Source organism: Choloepus didactylus, chromosome 8 (assembly GCF_015220235.1).
Source record: "Choloepus didactylus isolate mChoDid1 chromosome 8, mChoDid1.pri, whole genome shotgun sequence".
NCBI classification, from domain to species: domain Eukaryota; kingdom Metazoa; phylum Chordata; class Mammalia; order Pilosa; family Megalonychidae; genus Choloepus; species Choloepus didactylus.
In genome coordinates, this window is record NC_051314.1 from 5,136,712 (window position 1) to 5,162,508 (window position 25,797).

General features: G+C 49.8%; 2 protein-coding genes across 5 annotated transcripts in view; one reads left to right on the forward strand and one right to left on the reverse strand.

Annotated features, from left to right (window-relative positions):
* The window catches only part of CELSR1 (cadherin EGF LAG seven-pass G-type receptor 1), a 155,836-nt gene extending 147,585 nt beyond the window's left edge, over positions 1 to 8,251 (forward strand). The window contains exon 33 of the mRNA XM_037847325.1: positions 303 to 8,251. Coding sequence (XP_037703253.1) covers positions 303 to 327 — 25 coding nt within the window. The 3' untranslated portion in view covers positions 328 to 8,251. The remainder of the gene's footprint in view (positions 1 to 302) is intronic.
* On the reverse strand, positions 2,155 to 25,350 carry TRMU (tRNA mitochondrial 2-thiouridylase). Of its 4 annotated transcripts, XM_037845862.1 has the most exons (11): positions 25,230 to 25,350; positions 22,638 to 22,803; positions 19,051 to 19,157; positions 15,519 to 15,641; positions 8,875 to 9,047; positions 7,176 to 7,229; positions 7,024 to 7,090; positions 5,388 to 5,488; positions 3,932 to 4,076; positions 3,449 to 3,531; positions 2,155 to 2,972 (listed from the first exon to the last, which is right to left on the reverse strand). In XM_037845862.1, exons 1-11 carry the CDS (start codon positions 25,309 to 25,311, stop codon positions 2,826 to 2,828), a joined length of 1,248 nt encoding a protein of 415 aa, XP_037701790.1. In that variant the 5' UTR covers positions 25,312 to 25,350; the 3' UTR covers positions 2,155 to 2,825. The 4 variants fall into 4 exon arrangements, with proteins under 4 accessions (XP_037701790.1, XP_037701792.1, XP_037701794.1 ...); XM_037845864.1 differs by lacking the exon at positions 25,230 to 25,350 and having other exon boundaries at positions 8,875 to 8,988; positions 22,638 to 22,773; XM_037845866.1 differs by lacking the exons at positions 19,051 to 19,157; positions 22,638 to 22,803; positions 25,230 to 25,350 and adding exons at positions 16,553 to 16,602; positions 16,701 to 18,994 and having other exon boundaries at positions 8,875 to 8,988.
* Positions 25,351 to 25,797: the final 447 nt, after the last annotated feature.

Below are 25,797 nucleotides of genomic sequence, written 5' to 3' on the forward strand. Positions count from 1 at the left end.
CTCGCAGGCTCAGCTCACTGCGCCCCCACTTGATGGTTGATGCCGAGGCCCCGAGAGGCACCTCGCTGCAGAGGGGTGGGGCAGGAGCCACGTCTCCTGGAGGGGTTTTCAGAAATGCACTTACCACACCCTGCTGCAAGGCTGGGGCTACGAGAGTAGGGGTGGGGGCCAGCCCTCCCAGGCCAGTAAGACCCCCCTACCAGCAGCCCCCTCCCCTCTCCTCTGTGCCGGGGTCTGCCCTGTGTGCTCTCAGCCGTCTTCACTGACCCTCTGCCTGCCTGACGGCTTCTTCCCACGCACAGAGGCAGTAACGAAACTTCAATTTGAACCATCAGGAAACAGTGAGGGTCACCACCTCCACAAAGGCCACCGCACCCATCCGCAGACCTCGGAGCTCAGGTGCCACTGCCCTGGGTGCGGCTCCCCAGGGCTTGGGACCCGTCAGACCCTGTGACAAGTGCCAAAGCCCGCTGGCACACGGAGACCTGGCCTTGGGCAGGCCCAGCTTTGTCCTCAGACTGCAGAAGGAGCCAAAGTCGTGCTGCAGCCCAGGCATGAGAGGGCTCGGAGCCAGAGGGGCAGGGCGTGAGCTGGCCTTGCAGGATGGGGACACCAGCCGGCCAGCAGCTCGCCACAGTTCAGGGACGCAGCGCGGGGAGAGGTGAGGGCCCGACTGCCGAGCAGGCATCTCTGCAGAACAGGCCTGTGGCCACAGCCTCGATAACCTCTGCAAAGGCACCGCTTGTCTCAAAGCAGATTACCTGCTATGTCGAGAAAGGCAGAGATATTTTTATACGTTTTTGTGGGACCCTGAGAAAGTGAAACCTGTGTAGAGCTTACATTTGGACACTTCGTTGATAAGGAGAGATCTCTGGGATGTCCAGTCACTATTTTTATAGGTGAGCGATTGCACCGTCATACTTGAACCCGGCGAGCATCGATGTAACTGATACCCAGCAACTCCACAGTGTGAAGTGCATCGGGGGTGAGGTTTAGAACAAAGTCATCCCACAGAAGTTCCTGCTGCTGACCTGGGCAAGGAACTGGGCACCCTGGGCGTTGGCCTGGCCTCCTGAGTTCACACCAAGTTTGTTTTTTAGCCTCTTCATCCCTGAGCGTTGTGGCTGGCAGGTTCTCCGTGGAGCCCTGTGGCACTGAGGCCGGGACGCAGAGTTGGGTGCCTGTGACTCAGATGCTGGTCCTTCCCCTACTGGGCAGCCCCCCAGCCCACGGGGCCTCCCGGAGCCCTTCCCAGCCAGTGTGAACTGCGGGTGGAGTTCCTGGGTCCCCAGCACCCGTGCTCAGCAGGATTTTAAAGTAGTCACATGTTCACGACTCAGCCAGTAGCCTGCAGCCTTCCGTGACGCCTCGCTCCTTCCTCCAATTTCTAGTTCTTTCCGACCCTCAGGCTCCCCAGGCAGCCTGAAGTCCCGAGTCTTGGCAGTTACTGCATTTTGCTTCACATGGCCCACTGTGGAAAGGGACCAAGTCACAGCCGCGCTTTTCAGTGGTTACCAAACTGTTTGGAAGCTCATAACAAGGCCCAGCTGTGACGCTCCCACAGCAGGCAGCTGGCACAGCGTGGCCTGAGGGGTTGTGGGACGGGGCCTGGAATTAACATTTTATTTCAGGGTTTCATCTGTTCTGCAAACAAGCTGTCCAGATAAATAGGACAGCCGTTTCCCGGGTGAGAAACCAGAGACTAGAAAAATTAAGTAAATACTTTTGTACTGTGCAAATTTTACATCTAATTGTTGAAAATGCAAGCAAATGACTAAAAAAAGAGGGAAAACATACCTGCAATGGTCTGTGGCCACACACTTAACCTGAAAATGGGTTGAGCTCCGAGTCCTCGTGCTGAATGAGCCATGTGCCTTGGCAGACGAGTAGCCTTGTGAGGATCCAAAACGATGGTCTCCTTAAATGTTTACCACTGATGAGACTTTTTCTAAGTAAAAAAATTTTCTTAAGTCTCTGAAGAGCCCCCCTTCATATTATCTTTTTCTATTCTCCAAAAGGATTTTGCGTTTGAGGTGTAGTTTTTAATTCAATCAGAACTGTTACCAAAAGACAACTGCCAGTTTTATTAGAACAAAAAAAACCATAAACCTATTTTTATGATTTAACACTGCGAGAGATTATAGACACTGGAAGTTTTTAACAAATGTATATTTATTAATGCTCAAAACACTGGACTGACAGCACAAGTGAGAAGAGTCTACAATAAATTAAGATTTCTGGATTTGTATTTCTGTTGTGCTGGTCTCCCCCACGTGTCTGTCCCTCATTTCTAAGGCAGCTCTGGAAGGGGCCACTTGCGGACACTGGTGGCAGGCCTGGTGGAGCACGGTTCTGGAACTTTCTGCTCGTTCTGCTTCAGGCCCATAGCAGCCTGGAGGGCAGGTCCTGTTTGGGGTTTCCTGAGCAGCTTGAGTGAGTCTGCAGATTTATGTCATTCACCAAATTTGGGAAGTTTTTAACCATTATCTCTCAAGTATTTTTTCTACCCCCATCTCCTTGCCCCTCCTGGGACACCACTGACACGAATGTGAGGCGTCTGATGTTGCTCCACGGGCCTCTGAGGCTTTCTTCGTCTTCCTCATCCTCATCTGTGCTTCAGAGATTTCATTCCAGCGCTCGAGCTTCAGGTTTACAGGCGCCTTCCCCTGCCGTCTTCCTGCTGCTACTGAGCCACCCAGTGAAGTTTCGTTTCAAACACTGTAAATTCAAGTTCTGGAATTTCCACCTGGCTCCCAGGCGTGCTCCTCCAGAGCCCACGGGCCTCTGTGCTGCTGAGTGGCAGGAGCGGTCGGCGCAGCGGGCGGTCAGTGCGCAGGGCTCAGGCTGGGGCTGTCGCCAGGACACTCGGCAGCTGCCTTGGACTTGCTCTTCTGGAGTGTGTGGGCGGACGGCCCCAGGCGCAGGATCTTTCCACTGCCCAGGCACTCATCCCCTTTGTAGAACACAGCAAACTGCAAAACAGGGAGGCTGGGTCAGCTGCAGGCGGTGGACAGGCCTGGTGCTGCTGGCTGGTGGCACTGAAGGGGTTGGAGGCCACACTTTGCAGAGTTCACTCCCAGCTCGGGCCCAGCCCAGCAACTGCCTCTGGAGCTTGGTGCTGCTGCTTGAGGGAGAGGAGAGTCTGCGTGGGAGGGGAGCAGGAACCCCGGGAGAGCAAGCAGCAGGGCTCTGAGCGGGTCTTCCCCATGGCAGCCCTGGCACTCCCGCCATGTGAACCCCCTCCAAGCTCAGCTTCCAACCTGCCAACACTGTGTTCTCCAGGGGATTAGGAGCCACACATCCTTTCAGGTCTGTCTTTGGCCGCACACACACCTGGGGTGGCATCACCACTCACAGCCCCAGGCCCACGGCTGCAGCAAGGCACCCCCTCCCAAGTGCTGAGGCACAGCCCCCGCATTCCCCAGCCCCTGCGGGCCCACCCACTCACCTGGCCCAAGGCAAGTGCCCGCACAGCCGTCACAGCTGTCACCCACACAGTGCCATCTTGGTTGAGGGTGAGCACACAGGGCACTAAGTGGGAGAGAAGTTGCCTTAGAGGGGGACGCTGGTCCCAGGTCCTCAGGAAAGGGGGAGCACTAAGTAGTGGGCACAGAGACTTTGGCTCTGAGGGGCCCTCCAGCATCACCTCCTGCTAGGACGGTCAGGGCAGCACCCGAGGGGCTCACGAGCTGCTGGCTAGGCCCACAGGACACACAGGCACTATGGGGCAGCAGGTAGCACCTGCCGCCCAATCCAGCCATGCTGGAACCATTGTCCCCCAGCACCTCCCAGGCCGCTCCCCAAGGGAGGGGGAGGGAAAAGGAGCACGGAGTACTTCATGCAATCTGTGCTGCGCCCCCCTGGGCGGAAGGCAGCCCAGCTCCAAGCACCTGCTCCTGGCTCCCCGGGACAGGGGCCCCCACTCAGTCACCTAGTGCCATCTGGTGGCGGAACCGGAAGTGGCACTCCATCATCTTGTCGCGGACCAGGGTGGCGGGCGGCTCCTCCGCGACCCAGTGCACACGGCTGGTCCGCAGCAGCTCCCTGTACAGTGCAGGGTGGTCCGTCCGGGGGGCCTGCGGGGCGGAGTGTGCAGTTCGAGACCAGAGGCTGAGGCCCCCAACCCCAGAGCCCACCACCCGGTACTAAAGTAATGACGAACAGAGCAGCAGGCATTTATCGTGAAGGGTTACTGCGCCATCTAAACTTCTCCCCTGTGGAAATCCATTTCATCATCGCACAAGCCACTGTGTCCCCATTTTGCAAAAGAGAAGACTCAGGCACAGCAGGTAAAGGAACGTCCAAGGTCACTGTCAGCCTGGGCTGGGGGGAGGTCAGAACTCCTGCCCGCGGCTCCAGCCTCCGCCTGCCCTTCCCTGTTCCCTGCCCTCGCGAGGCCCCTGGAGGAGCAGGACCAAGCAGTGTCAACTCCAGGATTTCAGGCTCCAGGTGGGCAGTGAGTTTCATGAGGGGACAAGTAGCAGTCAGTGACCCTTCAGGTTTCTCTCCAGCAAACAAAGAGCACTGAACTGTTAAATCACTCAAGTCCATGCTCAGCCCCCATCATTTCCAGGCTTTTCACTCCCATGGCCCTTCACGGGAGGGGGTCTGAGCACGGGCAGGCGAGGTCTGCTCGCCTCCGCCGCAGTGAAGACAAGGTTCCCCGGCACTGGTGACTGCACGAGGCAGCGGCTCGGCTGGCTTTCGAGCGGGTTTCTCCCGAGAGGCTGGGTGACTCTGAGTACAGGGAGAGGGGGAGGGGGCGCTCCAGCTTAGTGGCATCCCGGGCCCCTACCCACTAGGCATCAGTAGTACCTCCCCCCAAGATGAGACAAACAAAATGTCCCCAGACAATGCCCCATGCACCCCAGAGGCCAAACATGTGCCGAGTGAGGAGCCCTGCTTGGAGTCGGGTGCAGTGCAGTCCAGGGCAGGGGCTCGGGGCCAGGTGGCAGGCGGCCGGGTGGCATCCTGGCCCTGCCACTGCACTTTCTGTGATTCCTTACTGAGCTCCTGCCACAAGGCTGGCACTGTCCCAGGCAGTGAAGCTACTTCATCTCCAGGGTGGGCTTTGGCAAATTACTTATTCTGAGTCTCATTTTTCCCTTTTTAACATCAGAGAAAGTGTCTCCACTCACAGAGACTGCTGTGACAACTGACAGGGTGACCAGCACACAGGAAGAGTTTAATAGATTCCTCAAAACTGAACAACTGAGAGCGAGCCCTCCTGTTACCTGGGGTCAGTCCCCGACGGACACAGAGATCGGGCGAGGCCGCTTGGCACTGACCGTGACTTGGCAGTGCTCCACAAGCCCCAGGCCCAGATGCTGTTGGATCGGCTGAAAACAGACCCCGGTCACCCCACAATGGGCGAGCGCGCTACTCACCACAAACACGTCACCCTGGGCGCCGTCCTTCTCCACCACATACCAGGGCTCCTTCAAGCCGCCGATCTTGGCTCTCTGGCCCAAAGTGTACAGGAACCAGCCTGGGGAGATGCAGTTTGCAGCAAGGCCTGGAACGCCACCCCACCTGCCGTGTCTCCCTCAGAGACTGCTGTCGGCTACCCTGGGACCCCACCTCACCTGGGGTTCTCCACCCAGAACTGGGCTCTGAACACTTCTCTTAGGCGTCCGGGTTCCCATTAGCACGAGGGATGCACCATGACCAGGAATGGACCACACACACTGGGAAGAGGAGGTCCCAGAGCAGGGACTGCCTGACCCATGAGGGGCAGGGGCAGCCGCTTCAGAACGTGGCCTCTGAATGCCCTGGGGAGGCCCTGGCCTGGCTGCGGTCTTGTGGGTCTAACCCCCAAGGCCCCCCATGCCCCGGTGTCCAATGCACTGCCTGCACTGGGGCCGGCGACATCCGCTTCCTGCAGGTTATCAGGGCCCAATTCCTTCCTGACAACGCTCTGCACACCACTGACCCCAAAACAAACTGTCAGGAGACCAGATGCAACAGCACCTCCCATCCCCCACTCTCCGGAATCTGGAACCCCCATAGCATAAGGCAGAGACAACCTGATGGGGATCTGCACAGTCTGAGCTCAGCACTAAAACTGCAATCACGGGCATCCACCACGAGTCAGCCAACCACCACCACAGGGTTGGGGCTGGGAAGACCCCGCAGTTCTGCCCCAAGCCAGGTGTCACCTCCTCTAACTTCTACTTTCCCACTGCCTGGTGCTGTGGGGAGCCCGTGACTTCTAAGCCCTGCCTCCCACCACCACCCCCCATTGGAAGGGGAAGCTGTCCTGCCCAAACCAAGGTAGAAGAATTCCAAAGAGCAATTCCTCCGTGAGACTTGGCAGTATCTGAAAACCTAGCCCTTATCCTCCAGCCAGTCCCACAACTCAGGTCTTACAGGGTCAAGACTCTCGGCAATCACGTCCCCAGGGGCTCTCTTGGGTGCCGTCAGCCCTAACCCCAAGGGCGCGTCCCACTGCACCTGGCCACCTCTCGTGGCATGTTGTCCACACACCTCTCGTGGCATGTCCTCCACACCTGTCTGTCTCCACCTGGACTATGAACTCTTGCCACAGTACATCTGTCCTCTCTGAAGGTGACACAGTGTGGGCCCACAGGACCAGTGCTCCTGAGCTGGAAACTGTCACACGCGGGGCCCCTTCCGATCCCACTGCTTCACTATCTTACCCATGAAAAGAAGGCTTTCAAGTCAACCTAAAAACCACTTCTGTCAGAGTGGAACTTTTCTGTAATCTAGTATTTTCCTTCCTTAGTGAGAAAATAATTTATAAGGACATAATTCAGAGTGAAGTTCTTTTGAAACAGATGGTGATCATTTCCATTAACCCCAATGTTGAAATGGAGATGAAACAGCCTGGTCAGAGCGACCACCCTATGCAGCGAGACCCCAGTGGACCAGGCAGATCCCCCGGGACTCACTGGCCGGCTGGGGTAGGGTGGGGGACCGCATCCTGTCGCAGTTTCCCAGAGTTGAAACACACCCTCCCCTCAAGGAGCTGACGATGGAAAGCAGCCAGTGGATGCGCCTCACCTTGATGCGTCCCCAGAACTTTATTGTCTTCTACAGAAATAAATTTACCAGGCCGCGGCTGTAAATACTGGAAAACAAAGGGTTCATCAGTAAGAAGACCTGGGCCCAGAGCTGAAACAATGGCTCCATCCTTCTGATCAAAGAACACTCACCTGAAGAATGAAATTTTCAAAATTCCTTTTACCAACGAAACAGATCCCCATGCTCTGCAACGAAAGGAAGGCCGACCATGAGCGCAACAGTGGACAGGAGGCGTCCCAAGTGCGCAGGCCTCCACCGCAGAGGACCGCAGGCCGGGCCCCATCCTGCGAGCCCCAAGGGGTGGCCAAGGCTGCCCAGCCCTCACCACCTGCCCTAAACCTCACCCCACTTCCGGGGCAGAGAGCCCCACAAGACACTGGTCACAACCACAAACGGACCTGAAAGGGCTTAAAGCAGGTTATTTAAGGCTCCAAAACTTGGCTCTTGCCACGTAAGTGACGTCGCATCACTTACAAGCCCAGCAGGGCCTGGAGTGTGGGCAGAACATCAGGCCAGCTGCCCCTGGAAATGATACTGGGAATGAAAGTTCACCAAAAATCAAGCAGCAGAAAGAAAACCAACCCTGGTCAAGCTGGTCAGGCCACTGTCCCTTGAGCAGTGGGGCTGAGGCAGGACCAGAGCAGAACAGGAGAGCAGCCAGGCCAGATGCCACAGCCTCAGTGGGACGGTCAGAAGAAGAAGATGCTTTTCCCAAGGTGACCTTTAAAGCACAAGAAGACTGAGCGCAAAGAAGGCCTCTGTCCACTGCCCACCTGTCATACAGCTTCATCATTTATGCTCTGGTTTGTCTCTCCTGCTGGAGTGTGGGTCCCATGAGGGTGAAGACCTCCCCACAGATCTCCATAACTCCCTCACCCCACTGGAAACAAATAGGGGAATGGACAGAGAGGAGCTGGCAGATGGATGGACGGGTGGACAGACAGATGGATGGATGTCTTCTTCAGGAACAACCAATGCTGATGAAAGGCCCAGCCATGCCCATTCCCAAGGAGACAAACAAGAGGTAGTTGCTAGAGCAAAAGCTGCATCAGCCCTGAGATGGCCTGATTAGAAAGCGCACCCCAGTGTCTGCTGAGCTCACTGGCTCACCCAGCGGCACCTCATCCTCCATCACTGAGCCCCACCGCACTGGCTTTACCTTAATTCCCTCAATAAACCAAGTTCTTTCTTGCCTCGGGCCCCTGTACAAGCTCTCTCCTCTGTCTGAACCTTTTTCTCCCAACCCTCTATGTGACACTAAATCATAGTCATTCTTTGGGCCTGAAGCGAAAGACAATTTCCTCAGTGGCCTTTCTAGAACTCTCTACCCCCTAGTCTAAATCAGAGACCACTGTGGTTCTCACAGGATCCTACACTTTCCTTCTTAGACTCATTCTCAGTTTACCATGACATACATCAAGTCTGTCACTGTAAGGTACCCCCAGAAGGCCGGGAGGAAGCTGTCTGCTTGTCACCAATCCTCACAGCCCCTGGTGCCTGGCACAGAGAGGGCACACGCGAATGCAGACACACCAGGTATCGTGGTGCCTGCTCTGCACTGCCCCACTCTCACCTGGCTGGCTGACCCAGGAGAACCCCAGTGAGCCGTGAGGCTTCTGGGAGAGCTGCCTCGCTCCAAAGGGCCAGGAAGAGGGAAGGATGAAGGAGCCCTGTCCCAGCTGTCTCCTATGGTGAGCTCCAGAACTCCTCCTATCTGTTCTCTGGGGAGGGGAGGCGGCATCATGACCCCCCAGGACCCTGACTCTCCCAACACCCAAGGTGGCAAGTGCAAATCAGTCATCAATCAGAAGCAGATGGCATCAATCCTACCTCTTTTTTCTGGAGCACATGATGCAGTCGATTCTCAGCAGCTATCTTCTTCACAAAGTCTTTCGTTAATCCCCCCAGGGGGAAGATGGTTCTTCTCAGGGCTTCCTGGGAAACCTGGCTGAGAAAGAAGGTCTGGTCTTTAAAGCTGTCAGCTGCCTGGAGAAGTCTTACCGCTGCCAAGAGTAAAGAACAAAACATGTTGCAGGAATTAAAACAATGACGCTGTGCCCTGAGTGATGTTTGTCCCTACTTAGATGGCCCTGGTCTGTCAGGAAGGAACATCGAGACACAGCATACAACCAGCCAAAAAAACACCACCAAGGTTAATGAGGAAAAATTCTCATCCCTAGTTTATCTACTATTAAAAAAAAGAAAAAAAAAAAGGAAGTTCCTTCCAGTTCATCTTCAGATTATATTTTTGAAGATGAAAAATCACATGGAGTATCCTGAAGTAATAAGAAAAAAAAAAAAACAGGTCTAAATCAGATTCAAACTTGAGAAAATTTGTTAAGAGAACAACTTACAAAACAATTCAGCTGACACAGCAGTACGTTTTTAACAGATAATTACAGACTGTGTTCACACCAGGTCCATTCCAAGGACTCGTTTTCCCAGTGTGGACGACTGGGTAGACTAGACCCCCCTGGTAGGACTGCACAGTAAACACATCTTCTTTCTTGGTGAAAAATGGCTTTGTTTAGGGTCCAAGCTGACATCCATCAGGCGCCCCCAGCAGCTCCTCCATGATCTCTCTGTGTCAAGGGCCACTGTCAGGCTTCAAGGCAAAGGTGCAGAGGGAGGGTCTCAGTCCTGGGACCCTGGGTCAAGAAGTAACACCTCCATCTCCGATCCAGAACCGAACACAGGCACAGCCACGACCACTTGTCTGGCATGTTAGAGAATGTCCAGGTTGGAACTATCCAGTTCACCATCTGGAGCTCCGTGACCAGTGGGGAAAACTACAGCACAGTGTCAGAATTCTGGCTTCTTTGAACATTTCACAAATTTATCTAGTGCTCAGAGAAGCCTCAGCAGGTTACACACAGGACAGGTTTAAACAACACGCAAGCATTAGCATGGACGGGCAGCAGGCTCTGTGTGTAGTGAATGCTTTCCACCCCTCATGTTAGCCGTGAGGTAGAAATATTCCCAGTTTACAGAGGTGGATACTGAAACCAAAGCACAGATTAGTGACTTGCTCAAAATGATCCAGGTAGACAATGATGGAGCTAGAAACTGAATCCAATCTCCCAATTTCTATTCTGGTACTTTTCACATACAAAACAATAAAACCAGCTGCAAAACCGGAGAGAGAATTCAGTCAACCAGATCACCAGGTAGGCAGACTCATTAAGCAACTGCTACTTTTTGTCTCAAAACACAAGCAAGGTAGTAGGAGAGTATAAAAGCCATACACACAGCTAGTCTGTCCCCCTGGAACAACTAATAAACAACCAGGAACAACTAATAAATAATCTGGAATAACTGTGGTGGGACAAATGTGACCGTCCACTCATCATACACCAACCTGAATTGGAAGGAATGCTTGAGATCACAGCATAAAATCTGTAAGTAAAAACTATGGGTCCAAGCCGGTAGCCTCCTCCCCCCACAGCCTGAACTGCAAAGCCTCGTGGTGCTAGAGAGCAAGCAAATATAGCTCACCTGAGTGCCAACTGGGGTTTCAAATCACAAACGTGGTCTGCTCAATATAAGATATGAATCCCCAACAAGCAGACAGAGGCTTTTGGTGATAACCAACCTTGGAGAGCCGGAGGGTGGCCACAGACTGGCCCTGAAGGGGACTTTCTGTCCCTTTTTCGGTGCAGTGGAGAAAGCCTCAGCCATTTTCAGTTCCCAGAGCTCTGACCAGACAAGGGTGAAGATAGCAGAGTCATAGACACTATTCAAATGCAAATGATATCTCCCCAGGGGGTGTATCTTCCCTAAGAGGAAAGACTGAGGCCCAGCTCTACTACCCGTCTTCCATTCAGAACCAGAACCCAGAGCCTGGGGGAAAACAGCCACGGACCACACCTCCTTACACCACTCTGGAGCTACAGGCTAACAGGCACCAACTGCTGGGCAGAAAAGCACAGTGACCTGAGGCCTCACAGAGTGCACCAATCTTCTAAGACAAACCCTTAGGGAGACATGATACTATTGACTGGGGTAACCAAGGAAATCAGATCCCTAGACAACAGAAAACTACAATCTACACTAAGAAAAAGGAAGTTATGGCCCAGTCAAAGGAACAAACTTACACTTCAACTGAGATACAGGAATTTAAACAACTAATGCTACAGCAATTCAAAAAGTTTAGGGAAGATATGGCAAAAGAGACGAAGCATATAATGAAAACACTGGGTATATATAAGGAAAAAATTGAAAGCTCAAAAAACAACTGGCAGAATCTATGGAAATGAAAGGCACAACACAAGAGATGAAAGACACAACAGAAACATACAACAGCAGATCTCAAGAGACAGAAGAAAACACTCAGGAACTGGAGAACAATGCACCTGAAAGCATACAAACAAAAGAACAGATATGAGCAATGTCTCCAGGAACTTAAGGACAAAAGGAGATGCAGGAATGTACATGTCACTGGTGTCCCAGAAGAAGGGAAGGGAAAAGGGGCAGAGGAAATAATCAATGAAAATTTCCCATCTCTTATGAAAGACATAAAATTATAGATCCAAGAAGCATAGCATACCCCAAACAGAAGATCTGAATAGGCCTACACCAAGACACTTAATCAGATTATCAAACATCAAAGATAAACAGAGAATCCTGAAAGCAAGAGAAAAGCAATCCATCACATACAAAGGAAGCTTGATAAGACTGTGCACATTTCTCAATAGAAACCACGGAGGCAAGAAGGAAGTGGGGTGATATATTTAAGATACTGAAAGAGAAAAACCACCAACCAAGAATCCTATATCCGGCAAAACCGTCCTTCAAATATGAGGGAGAGCTCAAAATATTCTCTGACAAACAGACAGTGGGAGAGTTTGTGAACAAGATACCTGCTCTACAGGAAACACTACAGGAAGCACTGCAGACAGAAAGGAAAAGACAGGACTGAGAGGTTTGGAAAACATTTTTGGAGATAGTGGCACAGCAATGTTAAGTACACTGAACAAAGATGACTGTGAGTATGGTTGAAAGAGGAAGGTTAGGACCATGTGGGACACTAGAACGAAAGACAAAGGATAAAGACTGGGACTGTATAACTCAGGGAAACCTAGGGTGCTCAACGATTGTAATAAAAGGTACAAATATGTTTTTACATGAGGTAGAATAAATGAATGTCAACATTGCAAGGTGTTAAAAGTAGGGTGGGATTGGGGGAAAATACAATCATTGCAAACTAGAGACTATAATTAACAGAAACATTGCATTATGCTTCCTTTAATATAACAAAGGTAATATACCAAAGCTAAATGCATATGGGGACGGGGCATAGGGGAAGGGTATGGGACTCCTGGCATTGGTGATGTTGTATGACTCTATTCTATTTTAGTTTAATGCTGTCTTTCCTTTTGTTGCTTTCTAGCTGTCATGTTTTTTTTCTTTCTTTTTTCTTTTTCTTTTGTCTCTCTACCTTCTTTGACTCTTCCTCCTTCTTTGTGGAAGAAATGGAGATGTCCTTATATGAATAGTGGTGATGGTGGTGAATACATAAATATGTAACTATAAAGGGAACCAACCATTGTTTACTTAGGATGGAATGTGTGGTATATGAACTAAACTGTCTTAAAAAAAAAAAATGGGTTGATGAAGAAACCTTGAGGGCACTATATTGAGTGAAATAAGACAGACACAGAAGGACTAATATTGCAGGGTCTCACTGAGTTGAAGTAAGTATAATATGTAAACTCATAGACATGAAATATAAGTTACCAGGATATAGAACGAGGCTAAAGAATGGGGAGTGGCTGCTTATTATGAACAGAATGTTCAACTGGAGTGAACTTAAACATTTGGAAATGGACAGAGGCGAGGGTAGCACCTTGTGAGAGTAACTAACAGTGCTGAATGGTGCGTGAATATGGTGGAAAGGGGAAGCTCAGAGTCACGTATGTCACCAGAAGGAAGGATGGAGGTTAAAAGATGGGAATGTATAAAACAGTGAATCTTATAGTGGACAATGTCCATGATTAACTGTACAAATATTAGAAATTCCTCTCATGAACTAGAACAAATGTATGACACTACAACTAGAATAACAGAGGAGCATATAAGGAAAAAATATATACCTACTGCAAACTATATACTACAGTTAGTAGTTATTGTTAACATTCTTTCATCAACAGTAACAAATGTACTATACCAAAACTAAATCAATAATGGAGGGGGTGATTAGGGGTATGGGAGGATTGGAGTTTCCATTTTTTGTCTTTATTTCTTTTCTGGAGTAATGAAAATGTTCTAAAAATTAAAAAAAATAATTGTGGTGATGGATGCACAGCTGTATGATGGTACCATGGGCAACTGATAGTACACTTTGGATCTTTGGATAATTGTATGGTATGCGAACAATCTCAAAAACTAAAAAAATAAAAGCCATGCATATATTCTCATAGTTCTGAGCTATTTCAAAATAAAGCCAAAGTCTATGATTTAGCAAAAAGAAAAGTCAGCAATCCTAAACTGAACTGTCATAAAGGAAGACGATGAGAAGGAACAAACACCGTACAGGACCTGCTTGTGCCGGGAGTTCTACTTGCACACCTGACTCCTCAGTCCTGGTGCGGGCTCTGCCAGGCCATGGGGTAGCACCGCTTTTTAGAGGTGAAGAAATGCACCCCGTCACAAGGCCAGGGAATGGGGGACTGGCTATAGGGCAAGCTAGCCCTGAACCCATACACTCTCCGCTGTCCCTGCTGTGTAGCCCCCTAAAGGCCCAGGCCAGGGCCCTATTCCAGCTCTCCAGGGCAAGTAAGTAAGAATAAAATGGGCCTCAACATGCCTAAAAAGCCACTGACATCAAAGACACCATGGTGTTACGAAAAGAATTACACATAAAACTTACAAAATAGAATGTATGCCAGTGCTATCAGAAAAGCTTCAGAGTACCTGTGTCCTACACCAAAGGTTCAGATCATTCTGCAAGGAAAAAAGTGTTCTAGGAGCTAAGCAAGCATGTCTGTTCCACATGGAAATAAACTCTCCATCTCTTCAGGTCTCTTAAATCTGTATTTACTGGGTAAGTGCCACTGTGTCTTCCAGAAATGGAGGCGTTTCCTAGGTGGGTGGTGCCCAGGAATGTGCCAACCAGCATCTGTGGAGGAACTGAGAGAGGAGCTGGGCCAACCTGTCCTCTGTCCTCCCCAGGGTCAGACCCCCAGAGACCCCCAGGCAGACGGCACAGGCACCTGGACGCCTGGCACGAGGCCCAGCCATCCAGCGACTGCAGAAGCAGTGGGAAAGGAAGTGCTGTCCTTGTCGGGCTGGAGTCAGCAGTCACCTGAGAGCCCTCTGCTGTGAAGATGTAAGCTTTTCTAGAAAGAAGAAAGGGGGGGGCGGGAGGGGGAGGAGGGCAGCCGAGCAATTGCAGGCACACTCAGGCTCCCTGACAAGGTGTGCACCACCGCGTGACCCTGCTGTCCTCACGCAGGCCTTGGGGACCCGGAGTGGAGGGCATGGCATGGCCTGGTACAGCACGAAGAGCAGGCTCTGTGCAGCTGGCAGAACTAACTCAAGTCCAGCTTTACCTGCGTGATGCCAGGACAAATGACTTAAGCCAAGCCTCAGTTCCCTCATCTGTAAGTCGGGGGTGACTGTGCACCTCTCAAGACTGCTGTGAGGACTAAAATGAAATCTATGTATGGAAAGCACCAGCTGCGCTCCCAGAGACTGGGTCTCCTGGGAGGGAGCGGGAGGCTGGGAGCAAGGCTCAAGGCAACCCTGGGATTTGGTACAGCCAGGCAACTGAGGGGGGCCGCCTGCGGACCAGAGGTGGAGAACTCAGAAACACTAACCCCTCACTGATCCTAGAGCAATGAGATTCCTTGCAGCAATGTGGGTCTGTGCCCCATTTTGTAGTAATGATGTGAGTTCATTTTTTAAAACATAAATGTACATAAGGACAGTCCAGTAGCTTTCCAGGTCCCTGTTTTGATATTTCCATTTCTAAAATAAGGGTGAACTGCTCTCTCTGACATTTACAAACTAACGTACATACATCATCTTGGCGAATGGAGTTACCATGCCTGAGCCCTAGGCCTGGGCTAAGAACGTCATGTGCCATCACTCCCGCCACCCAAAGTATTCCCGAATCGCACAGCCTCTAACGAGGCCCTGGCTGAACCAGCAGCCCCTCAAAGGTTACTGTATTTCCTCAAATATTATTTGAATCTTCATCACCAACACACAGTCTGGAACTGGACAATGAATTACTGAACTTTCCACCAGCCCTTGCTCTTGCACCCAACCCTGACCTCTTCTGTCGCCCAGTCACAGGGCCTCAGGGGAACTGGCCCTCCTGGTAACTGTACTTTTCCCGTGCGAAACCAAAATAAATAGCCTAGTTTGCAACATGCCGAGAAAGGGGCAGCAAGTATGCTCAGCTAACAACTCAGTGTCATTCTTCAACGTATTTCACTTGCTCAGCTCTGAGGGGCACCACTTGAACTTACCATTTCTAACTTCAAATCGATTTCTGAAAAGCCCTTCTGGCCTCTTAACGTGCTTCTGCTGAAAGACTTCTTCATCTTCCAGGGAAGTTCTTGCATAGTGACCTGTGGCAACAGCATCTGCTCCTGTGTGGTTTTGAAAAACACATGGATCAGTGTCAACTTGCATTCGCTGGCCGCGACTGGCATGAGCCAGCAGTGCCAAAGGCAGGTCCCAGTACAAAGTCTGAGGCTGGACAGTCTCCTCAGTCTCAGACGCCAAGACCCCAGGGAACAGAGGCACACCTTAAATGCTGTTAAACAAGCAGCCTTAGTTCTTAATTTAAATTGATATAACAGTGCTATAACGTTATACTGCATCTTTAAGAGCCTTTCAAAGGTTAGTATCTGTCCAACCATTCATTTTAGCTTAAGGAAATAATCAGATATGCACATAGATTGAAGTAGAAAAAGCTCATTTCAGCCATCTTATACTAAGGGAAAACTGAAAACAATGAAAATGATTAACATCAGGAGTATCTGAGTAAATTACAGTACGCTCACAATTGATACTTATAAAGAAATTTTATGACATTGTTCAGTAGGGGGAAAACGTATATATACTACCATTCCATTTTTTTTTTTTTTTAATGCATGGAAAAAAGATGAAGGGAAAATCTCAGGTCAATTCCTTTGATTTTGGAAAGTGAAATTACAGATTTAGAAACTATAGACCCATTTTCCTCCTCTTTTTGCTGTTCTACTTTTAAGTTTTCATTAATAAATGCATATAATTGTATCAGACTGAAGGACAATCTAACATGCTTGATTTCTATTTCGACATTATGCAAGAAAGTAAAAGCAACCATGAAGGCAGGTATTGGCCTATCACCATTTCACTGTCTGAAAATTTCCTATATTTGGTATTGCAAGAGACTTCTTCCTGGAAGATGAAGCAGAATTTATTCAGTACCTTAACCAACTAAACTAGATCAGCATATTAAAAAAAACAACAAACAAAAAAGACAGCAAGAATCAATACCGCGTATGTTCATTACCTGAAAAAGTACATTTACAGATGTGTTATTACTTCTTGCCTGATTCTCTCCTACAAAATAAAAACCCCACTTTATATCTTTTTCCTTGAAGAACCATCATTTACTCTGCAAAAAGCGTAGTATTCTTCTATGAAAAGCTCTACAATACCTCAAGTCTGGGTTTCACGTATCTTTATTCTGTCTTGGGCTGTCCAGTCAGTTAATTCAGACCTAGAAAAAATCACTGCAGAAATTCCTTCCAAAGCATTCCCAAGATGGCCACCCAAGGGCTCTCTGAAAAGTGCTGGTGACAGGGAGCTGCGCACTCTTCAAAGGCACACGTTCCGCTCCTCGAGAGCTTTGTTTGTGTCTCCAGTCATGAGCAACAATCTTCCTCTTGCCTACTGATGTCACACACAGAGAACACAACCTTACTTCACACCTTGAAGTCCACTTAAATTAGGATCCCCAAGGTAGACTAATTTCCTGACATCCTTAAAATCAAAACCAACCCATATTCCATGAATCTGTCACTCTTCCTGAACCAACTGGAACTCGAAGGAAGACACCAGATGTGGGCTAACCAGAGTGGACCATCGCCTGACTGTCCCCTGCCTTTATCTGCCCATCAAGGCGCTAAGTCCCCACAAGCTTCGACAACAAGTCCACACTGGTGGTTCAAGTTCGGCTTGAGGTCAGCTAAATTCTCCAGATGTTTTGCACACAAATGGCAATAAGCCAGGTCTTCCTAATCTTGTACAAGGAGAATCAAATACTGACCCTAAATAGCAAACTGTATCTCTCTCTATTATATTCTATGTTTTGGTGTTAGCTCAACATTCAAATTTGTCAGGATTTCAATTTTGTTTTTGCAAAGCATTTTTTGACTACCTAATACTATGAACCAACTTTTCACCATTATATCAGCTTTAGGTCATTTAAACTGGATCTGCAAGCCCCCTCATCAAAGTTGTACTAAAAGTGTTGACAGGACAGAACTGAGAACCGTCTTATGACACTACCGGATTACTGGCATCTAACTATATGTCTTGGGAGATGGCCATATATGGCAGGGCAATGGGACAGAGCAATTGGGAGGCCATTATTTGGAACACAAGCTCATTTCAGTGACCCCAAATGCAGGGGGCAGAATGAAAAATCTGGAATTCACAAAGTTTAGCAACAGAAATCAAGAAGTAAGTGAAGTCTACATTCAGAATCAGGGAGGGTCAACAAAAAGGAGTAGGAAGATGTATGAAGAAAGAAGAAATTTAGGAATTTCAGATGAACAGGCAAGTTGTTAGCTGGTAGCAGGGTCTTGATCATAAGATGGGCTTCTAGAACACGCCACCAAGAGACTTCGAGCACAAAAACACAAAAGAGAGACCCAGGATTTAGAATCAAGGTACGGACAACAGACCTTCCTTGGGACAAAGGAGAGACCTATTCTTGGGAGCAAAAGAAAAGGTGTCAATGGGATGGGCAAAAGAGGTGACGGAATGCTGGGTTTCCTGAGCCTTGAATTACTCCCTTGAATACAAAGGTGGAACCAGAGTGGCTGCAGGCAGAGCTGGCCCTGAAGGCTGGGTCCAGGGGCCCCAGCTAGACAGAGCAAAGGGGGTGGGAAGACGGTAAGGGGGGAAGAAGATGCCACACAGGGACCCAGTTGGATGACCAGGTTATGCACAAGGCCCCATAAGTTAGGCTGGAGGCCGTTCACGTGACAGACCCAATGCTGCTCTCCTGCCGTCTCCCTGTGGGCTGTGACCCCCTCTCGGCACTGCTCTGGCTCCTGGATCGAGGGACCTTCTTGCTGATGGTGCGAAGCTCGTGTCTGCTGCCCGGTGCTCTCTAAGCACTAGCCTGTTACATCCCGAGTTCTTCTTGGTCTGTCCAGGTTATGAAAAGCTCTTTTTTTGTCTTTATCATTTTCCCAAAGTTCTAACCTTCCAGGCACATTTACAGATTCATCCGCTTTTGTTTTTCACATGCCCTTTTTGTTGTTGTTGCTATCTTCGATTTTAGTAGGGAATGCCAAGCTGTTTTCCACCACTGTCATTCACCCCAGGAATATATAAAAACTCCTGCTGCTCCACATCCTCAACAATACTTTGCATTTTATTAAACCGTTAGGAAGTGCATGTAAATTCTGATTTAATATCAGAATCTCATCTTCAAGGCCCTCCTGTTCCTCCCGGGCCTTCGTCACTTTTCAGGTCTGTGGCCAGCCCTCAGACCCATCTTTCCTCACAAGGTGTGGACACTGGTTTTCCTGAAATCGACTGCACATGAACTTGCACTCAGGAGGTCCAGGATAAAGCAGTCACACCCTCCTGCAAGGGGCCTACCTTTTGCACATCATCAGAAGCTCCTTCCTACTCAAATGAAATACAAAATACAATAATTTTCATTACTTCTCCTGAAAAATGAAATTGTTTACACAGTTTTGGCTTCTATCGCTGAAAATCTGAAAACCTATGATTTTTAAAACTTAAACAAAAATAATCCAAATTACTTACCAAGATTATCCAAAGCATAATGGAAAAAACAATTGAATTTGATATGTTTGTTGCAAACTATATCAGGATTTGGAGTCCTTCCTTTTTCATACTCATTTAAAAAATCACTGAAATAAAAAACAAAAGACTTCATTTCTAAGTGTGAAACATTTCTCAAAACATAAATTAATTAAATTACTTGTTTAATTTAGTTTCTCATTGTATTAATGAAACTATAATTTTCTTTCTACAAAATAGGAGAGCTTCAGTAAATATTTTTATTAAACATTCACTTGCAGCCAGCTGCTCTTTCCATGTAGTCTATGATAATAAACCTGGGTAAATAATAAAAAAGGTATTATAAGCTGCTGCTGTTGTTATTAACTGTTACCTGTGGCCCCCGTCTCCCCAGAGGCTCACGGGGGTCTGTGGGGCCAGGGGGGAGTGCAGGGAGGGGCTGTGAGTGGTTTGCTAACCCCCGTCTCCTCTGACTCCTCCCACAGACGGAAGCTTAGAAGGAAGAGAATATGTCCCAGACAGAGTAGGAATAAAATGATCTAGAATGACTCTGGGGCACCATTGGCCATTCTTGGAACCCAGGACCCTGGTCAAACACCCATCGTAGGGCGGAAATCTTTTCTGTCTTGACCAGTGCCTGCGTCCGAGGACCATTGGGTCACTGGTGCCGAGAGTGGGGTGAGGGACTCCAATAGGTGACTGGACAAGGAAGAAGGGTGGTGCTACACCAGCAAGACTTAGCAAGAACTTCAGTCTTAGTCACTTTAGTAAGGTTGGGATGCTTTATTTATCTTTAGTATGCTTTATTTCATGAATTTAAAACTGGATGTAATTTTGGTATTTAACTTCAAGCTTTCCATTGATCAACAGGGTTAAAACAAATAATACTGATCAAGAGAGTCACAGCATGAAAACAAATTAAAAACCTGCATGTTACATGTCTATCAAGCTGTCTTCCTAGGTGGCTCCACCACTGTCATTCACCCCAGGAATATGTAAAAACTCCTGCTGCCCCACATCCTCAACAATGCTTTCCATTTTATTAAACCGTTAGGAAGTGCATTATCAAGAGGTCCATTAAACAGTAAACTACTTAATGTGAGAATTAGATTAAGTTTAGCTTTCACACAGGGTGGGGGCGGTTTGGGGGTTGGCAGAGGGTTAAGAAGCCAAGCCGTAATCGATGGCCAGTCCTCCTGTTTATCCGCCCACTATCCTTGCAAGGTGTAAGGTGAAGAGTCAGGGGTAGAGGTTCCTAAAACAGCCTCATAACATGTTACCAAACTAGCCCAGACTAGCTGTGCAGTTAAAGAAAAAGGAAAGAGGCCTGGGCATAACAATTATTATCAGGGGTGAAGACTTGTTTCAAATGTTCCTTGTTTCAAATGTTTCAAGTTCGCATGAGAGACTTATTTTGAATGTTTCAAATTTGCACAGGCCAGTTACGCCTGTGGAATAGAATGTAACCGCTGAGGTATCCAGCCACCGGAGAAACAGGGGAGGGACTTGCGAGTTAGGTGTAGGGAATAAATAGTGCTGGGTCTATTGTTCTGCAATCAATCCCCCATATTTTGGTTGCACGCCCATTCTTGCAAGATTGTGAATAAATTCTTTTCTTCTCCACAATCGGGTGAGCATTTACTCCTTTTTAGCAATAGTGCTTGTTTCTCACAATAAGACACATGTTTTTCTCTCTATATATGTCCACAGCTCCAACAGACCTTCATTACACAAGGCACTGACTAAATGTTGAAGACGTTGAACACTTACACCAGTTTATGAAAAAACACTGTTAACCATTTCCTGAACAGCAGAAAGGACAAAGTGCCAGCTGGCAATGGCAAAAACAAAAGGAGGTGGGGCCTGGAGTGTTCGTTGAGAGAAGAGAAGCCTCTCCTATACTTTGTGAGGGGGGCAAGTAAGAACATCTGGACCCTGAGGCCTGAAGACCAGGTGGGTCTCAAAGGAAAGAATTTGGAAAAAATTTCTGAGCAGGGAGCATGCCCAGAGTGTGAACGTTCAGAAAAGGGTGCTCGGTGAGCGTAAGGACAACCCCTCTACAGGCCAGGGTGGGCCAGGCTAGAATGGGGGCTGACTGGATCCAGCCTGTGGGTGGGCACTGAGGCAGCCCCGCAGAGGGGAGTTCACTCCTCCAGGGTTCCAGCTCATTCAATTCCTGGGGAGCAGAGTCCAAGGCTCAGCCTGTCAGTCCAGGGCCGTGAAGAAAGAGTAAGAAAGAAGCCGACAGTGAGCACTGGCCTGGAAACCTGGCCTTGAATCAGGCTCTGCTCCTCACTTGCTGCAGTGCTCAGGGCAAGCCACACCACCTGTCTGGCCTCACTGAGGGTGAGTTTACCTTCAAAACGCACATCCGCTCACATCCACTCACATGCTCTCAGAGTTTAGCAATAGAAGGTGATGCTTAACTTTACCTGGATGTCTTACTATCACCCCAGACCCCCCAGCACTCAACACAAACCCCCCAAATCAGCTGCCCCAACCTATCCAGATTTTAATAAAAATAACAACAGCTACATTTATTGAATGCACTGTGCTAAGAGCATTATATAAAATTTCATTCAATTCTCACAACCCTGTGAGGCTTTAGCATTATCCCCATTTTAAGGACCAGAAAACTGAAGCTTAGACAAGTTGAGTAAATTGCCCAAGGTCACACAAATAAGTGGCAGAATCAGGATAGAACTCAAGGATTTCCTGACTGTCGAGGCAAGCACAGCCACACCCGCCCCTGCAGAGGCCACAGCCACCTCAGACCCCTTCAGTGGCCATGCAAGGTACAGATGAGACGGGGCTCCGCAGTCTGGCCGAAGCACCCCTCCTCTGCAGGAACCCAGCTCCAGCCACATTTTTCAACCTTCCTAAAACAAAAGACAGGTGTTCCTCCTCCTGTCTCTGCTCCAGCTGCCCTGTGTGAGGGTCTCCACCCCTTTGTCATTTCCAACCCCTTCTTCACGGTCAGCTCAGAACCCACCTCTTCCATGAAGCCTTCCTGACCCCACACCACAAATCCCTCCCACCAAACCTGTAGCTCTTCTGACGTAACCACGGCAGCACTCCCCACATGCCAGCCACTGCGGCCTCCATATTCCCTGAATGCAGCACGGTGCCTAGTACACACAAGCACTTAATGATCCTGGTCGGGCTTACATTGGATTTGACTTGAAAGATCTTGTTGGTTTGTTCTGTTTTACCAGGGGAGTGGCCCACGTAACTCTTTTTCTCATTCCCCTCCCCTTTCCTCCACAATCACTGACCTGCGTTCCAGGGTGTCAACAGGCACGCTGTGGCGCCTTCCAGGGGAGACCCCAGTCTTAGCTTCCCTACCGTAAATGAGCAGCAAAAACATCACAGGGTTCGAGAAGGCATTAAGTAGACTTCTGGACTCAAGAGAGCCTAGGGGTGCTCTGGGGTCCAGGCTCACCTCTAACCCAGAGGTCCCGGGGGCAGCCGAGGCCCCCTGACCTGGTCTTTGATGCCACTGCTAAAACGCTTTGGGCTGCTGGGCTGTCGGCCGGGTTAACCAGGGCAATCCTCAGGAAGCCTCTGCCAGTTCCATGAGCGGCACTCACCTGAACACTTCATTCCAATACTCCTTCACATAGGATACCTGATGGAAGGGGATGTCTAAGATCTTGCACACTTTGTAAGCATCTTCACAGTCTTTGTCAGCAGTGCAAACTCCATGTTCATCCAATGAATCCCAGTTTTTCATAAACACCCCCGTTACTTGGTAACCTGGGGAAGAAAGGACAAATTAAAAGAGTCCATAAACCCAACCCTGGATGAAAAAGGTGGTGTTGGGTTCTGAGCTTCTGGAGTTCCTGGACGTGCCAGCTGTGCATCTCATCACCAAGCCTCCCCTGGCCCTCCCAAGAAGACTCGGGGCTCCTCTCCGTGCTCCCACAGTATTCTGGAAAGCCTCCACCATCACCATTACTGGACTGATGGCTCCCCCAAGACAGCAAGACGGCATGTGCTCATCTTTGTGATCCCACCTTCTTGTCAGCACATTGCCTGGCATGTAGGAGGGGCCTGGCAAACATGCACCAAATAAAAGAACAGCAACGAAATTTCCAAAGCAGATAAAAACCATTCAGTTATCAGAAAATTAACTCCATTTTAAATGTAATTTCTAATTACCATCCAAGAGATTCTAAGTCATGAGACATGAAGAAAACAAAGATTTTTGCTATTTCATAACAAGGGTTATTCCATCTATATATTTTATGACCTATTTTTTCCCTTTTCTATTGTGACTACATATCAGAAAGACCAACTTTAACCTTCTTCCGGCATAACTAGCCACACAGCTGCCTTCCCCAGGCCCAATCCGTTTCTTTCCGGTGGCCTCAATGTAATTAAAGACAGGATTTGTTAAATAAACGTTTAACCCAGCAGCCCACAGAACAGGTATCCATGACAAAGCTTTGCCAAAACAAAACTGCCAAACTTGCAAGACCACCCATTGCAGCAGGTGATCAGCCCCCCCCCCCCCCCCCCCCGTCCTCCACTCCCCGCAGCACTGGACTCTGTTTCTATTATAGCACTCACCATCCTGGGCTCCAGTTGTTCCCGTCTGTCTAACCCCACCACACACTAAAGCAAGGAGCTCCACAAGGGCAAAGACTGCCCATTCACCCTGCATCCCCAGTGCCCACAAAGGTGCCAAACACGTAACAAGGGCTCAGAATGTGCTTGTCGTATAAATAACTCTACAAAGAGATTTAAAAATCCACTCTTTCTAGAGCCTCATCTGCCTGATCATTTTTCTGATGAAAAGATAAGACCCACTGACATGGGTCACATGTCATGGGTCACCGGATACTCCAGGAAGGGGCCGTGGTACCAGGCTCATCCTTAACCTTCCAGGGGACGCATTACAGGATATGCACTTCCACCCGTGCCCTCAATGCAAAGACAAGGGGAGAACACTACATCTCTTCTCTGCTAAATCTAGCAGCTTCCTCCATCAAGGAAGAAAAGCTAAGGAAGGCTGGAAGAGGAAGTTATAGAGCCAGAATCCTGGGGAGAAGGGAGTTTGCCTTCTGGAAGCATGGGTATTCTAGTCTTCCTTCCAGTCAGCTTCCACATCTCCCAGCACATGTCATCGCTCTCCTAGTGTCAAGTCTCTAATATAACATCTTCCATATTCTCCACCCTCATCTCCTTCCATATCCCTCTGTCCAGACCTAACCAATGCCCCCACACCTCTGTGCTTCTACTTGTGGGCTGACCGTGCCAGAAATGCTTCCCTCCTTATGTCCTGCCCCCAATTCTTTGCTTGCTGAAATCCCACTCTTTCTTCATGCCTCAGCTGAACCACCACCATCTCTGATGCATCCCTGAATTCTCTCTTTCTCTCAATTCTATATGCCTACAATGTGCCTATGCTTCCACTTAGCACTTCTTATCGTATGTCACATAACAGCTTTGGTGATTAAGAATAATGTCTACTAATAACCACTGCCATTTCTGAGTGCTTAACATGCACTGGGTGCTGCGGAAGACCCTTAGACATATTAGGTCATTTAAGCCTTCCAGCAACCTTGTGAGGTGGGTGTTACCTCCATTTAACACATGGGTGAATTTAATTAACTTGCCCGAGGTCACCAACCGGCAGGTTCCAGTTGGCATTTCCAGCGCGAGAACGAAAGGTGGCTGGGAGCAGAGGCTCCATGGGGGCCAGTTACTCGGTGAATACGGCCTCGCAGACGGAGAATCTCACGTAACAGTTAATCCCGGTTCCCGACCCTAAACACCCTTGGGGCTTGCAAAAAAGTCTGCCACCCACTTAATGGAGAACACAAAGTGATTAAACAGACGGCCTGCCCTTTGGATTTAATCACGCAGGTCGCCCGGGGAGCCGGGAGGACAAGGACTTTTCCGGAGCGGCTCCTCTGTCTGCAGAGGTCAGGCCTCAGGCCTCGGCGACCCCAGCTCCCCTCACGAATTTACGGTTTGGGGTCTGGGCACACACCCCGGGCGCAGAGCCTCGGCCCCCGGGAGCAACCCTCGCGGCCCCCTTCCCCGAAAGCCCGGAGACGCGCTTGCACCGCGGGGAGCTAACTGGGGAGGGGCCGTACTCTCCCCCGGGGCGGGGGTCCCCACTGCAGCCCCGCCCCGCCAGGCCGCACAGGCGAGGGGGTCCCGGGCCGCCTCACCTCTCCGCCTCAGCAGCAGCGCGGCCACAGCACTGTCCACCCCGCCCGACAGGGCGCACACGACGTGCCGCGCCGCCGGCATCCGCCCGCCGCCCAGCCTCGCCAGCCGCCGCCGCCGCTTCCGCTTTCGCCGGAAGTCCCGCCACCTGCCCCCACCCCCACCCCAGGATTCCGGCGCCGCGCGGAGGCGGCCGGGCGGGAAGTGAGCTCCCGTGCGCCGAAGTTCCGCCGCGGCCCCTGCCCGCCCTCCGAGGCGGCGCTGCCTCTGCCTCGTCCAGGAACCGCGTCCTTGTGCAGCTGCGGAGGCGGGCCTGGGTCATTCCCGCGAGCCCGCGGCCTGCCTCCTCGCGTTGAGGCCTTCCCCGGCCACTCCGGGGTCGCCACCAGCCCACTCTCCCCACACCGCCCACCGCCCTTCCCTGCTTGGCTTTTTCCCCTCCGGAGGACTTACCACCCGGCGCGCTCAGCGTTTCACCCGTTACCCTTGCCGTCTGTAAACCTCGGGAGGGCAGGGGGCGTTTTGTTCACTGTTACGTTCCCAGCACCCACCCCAGTCTGATCTATAGTA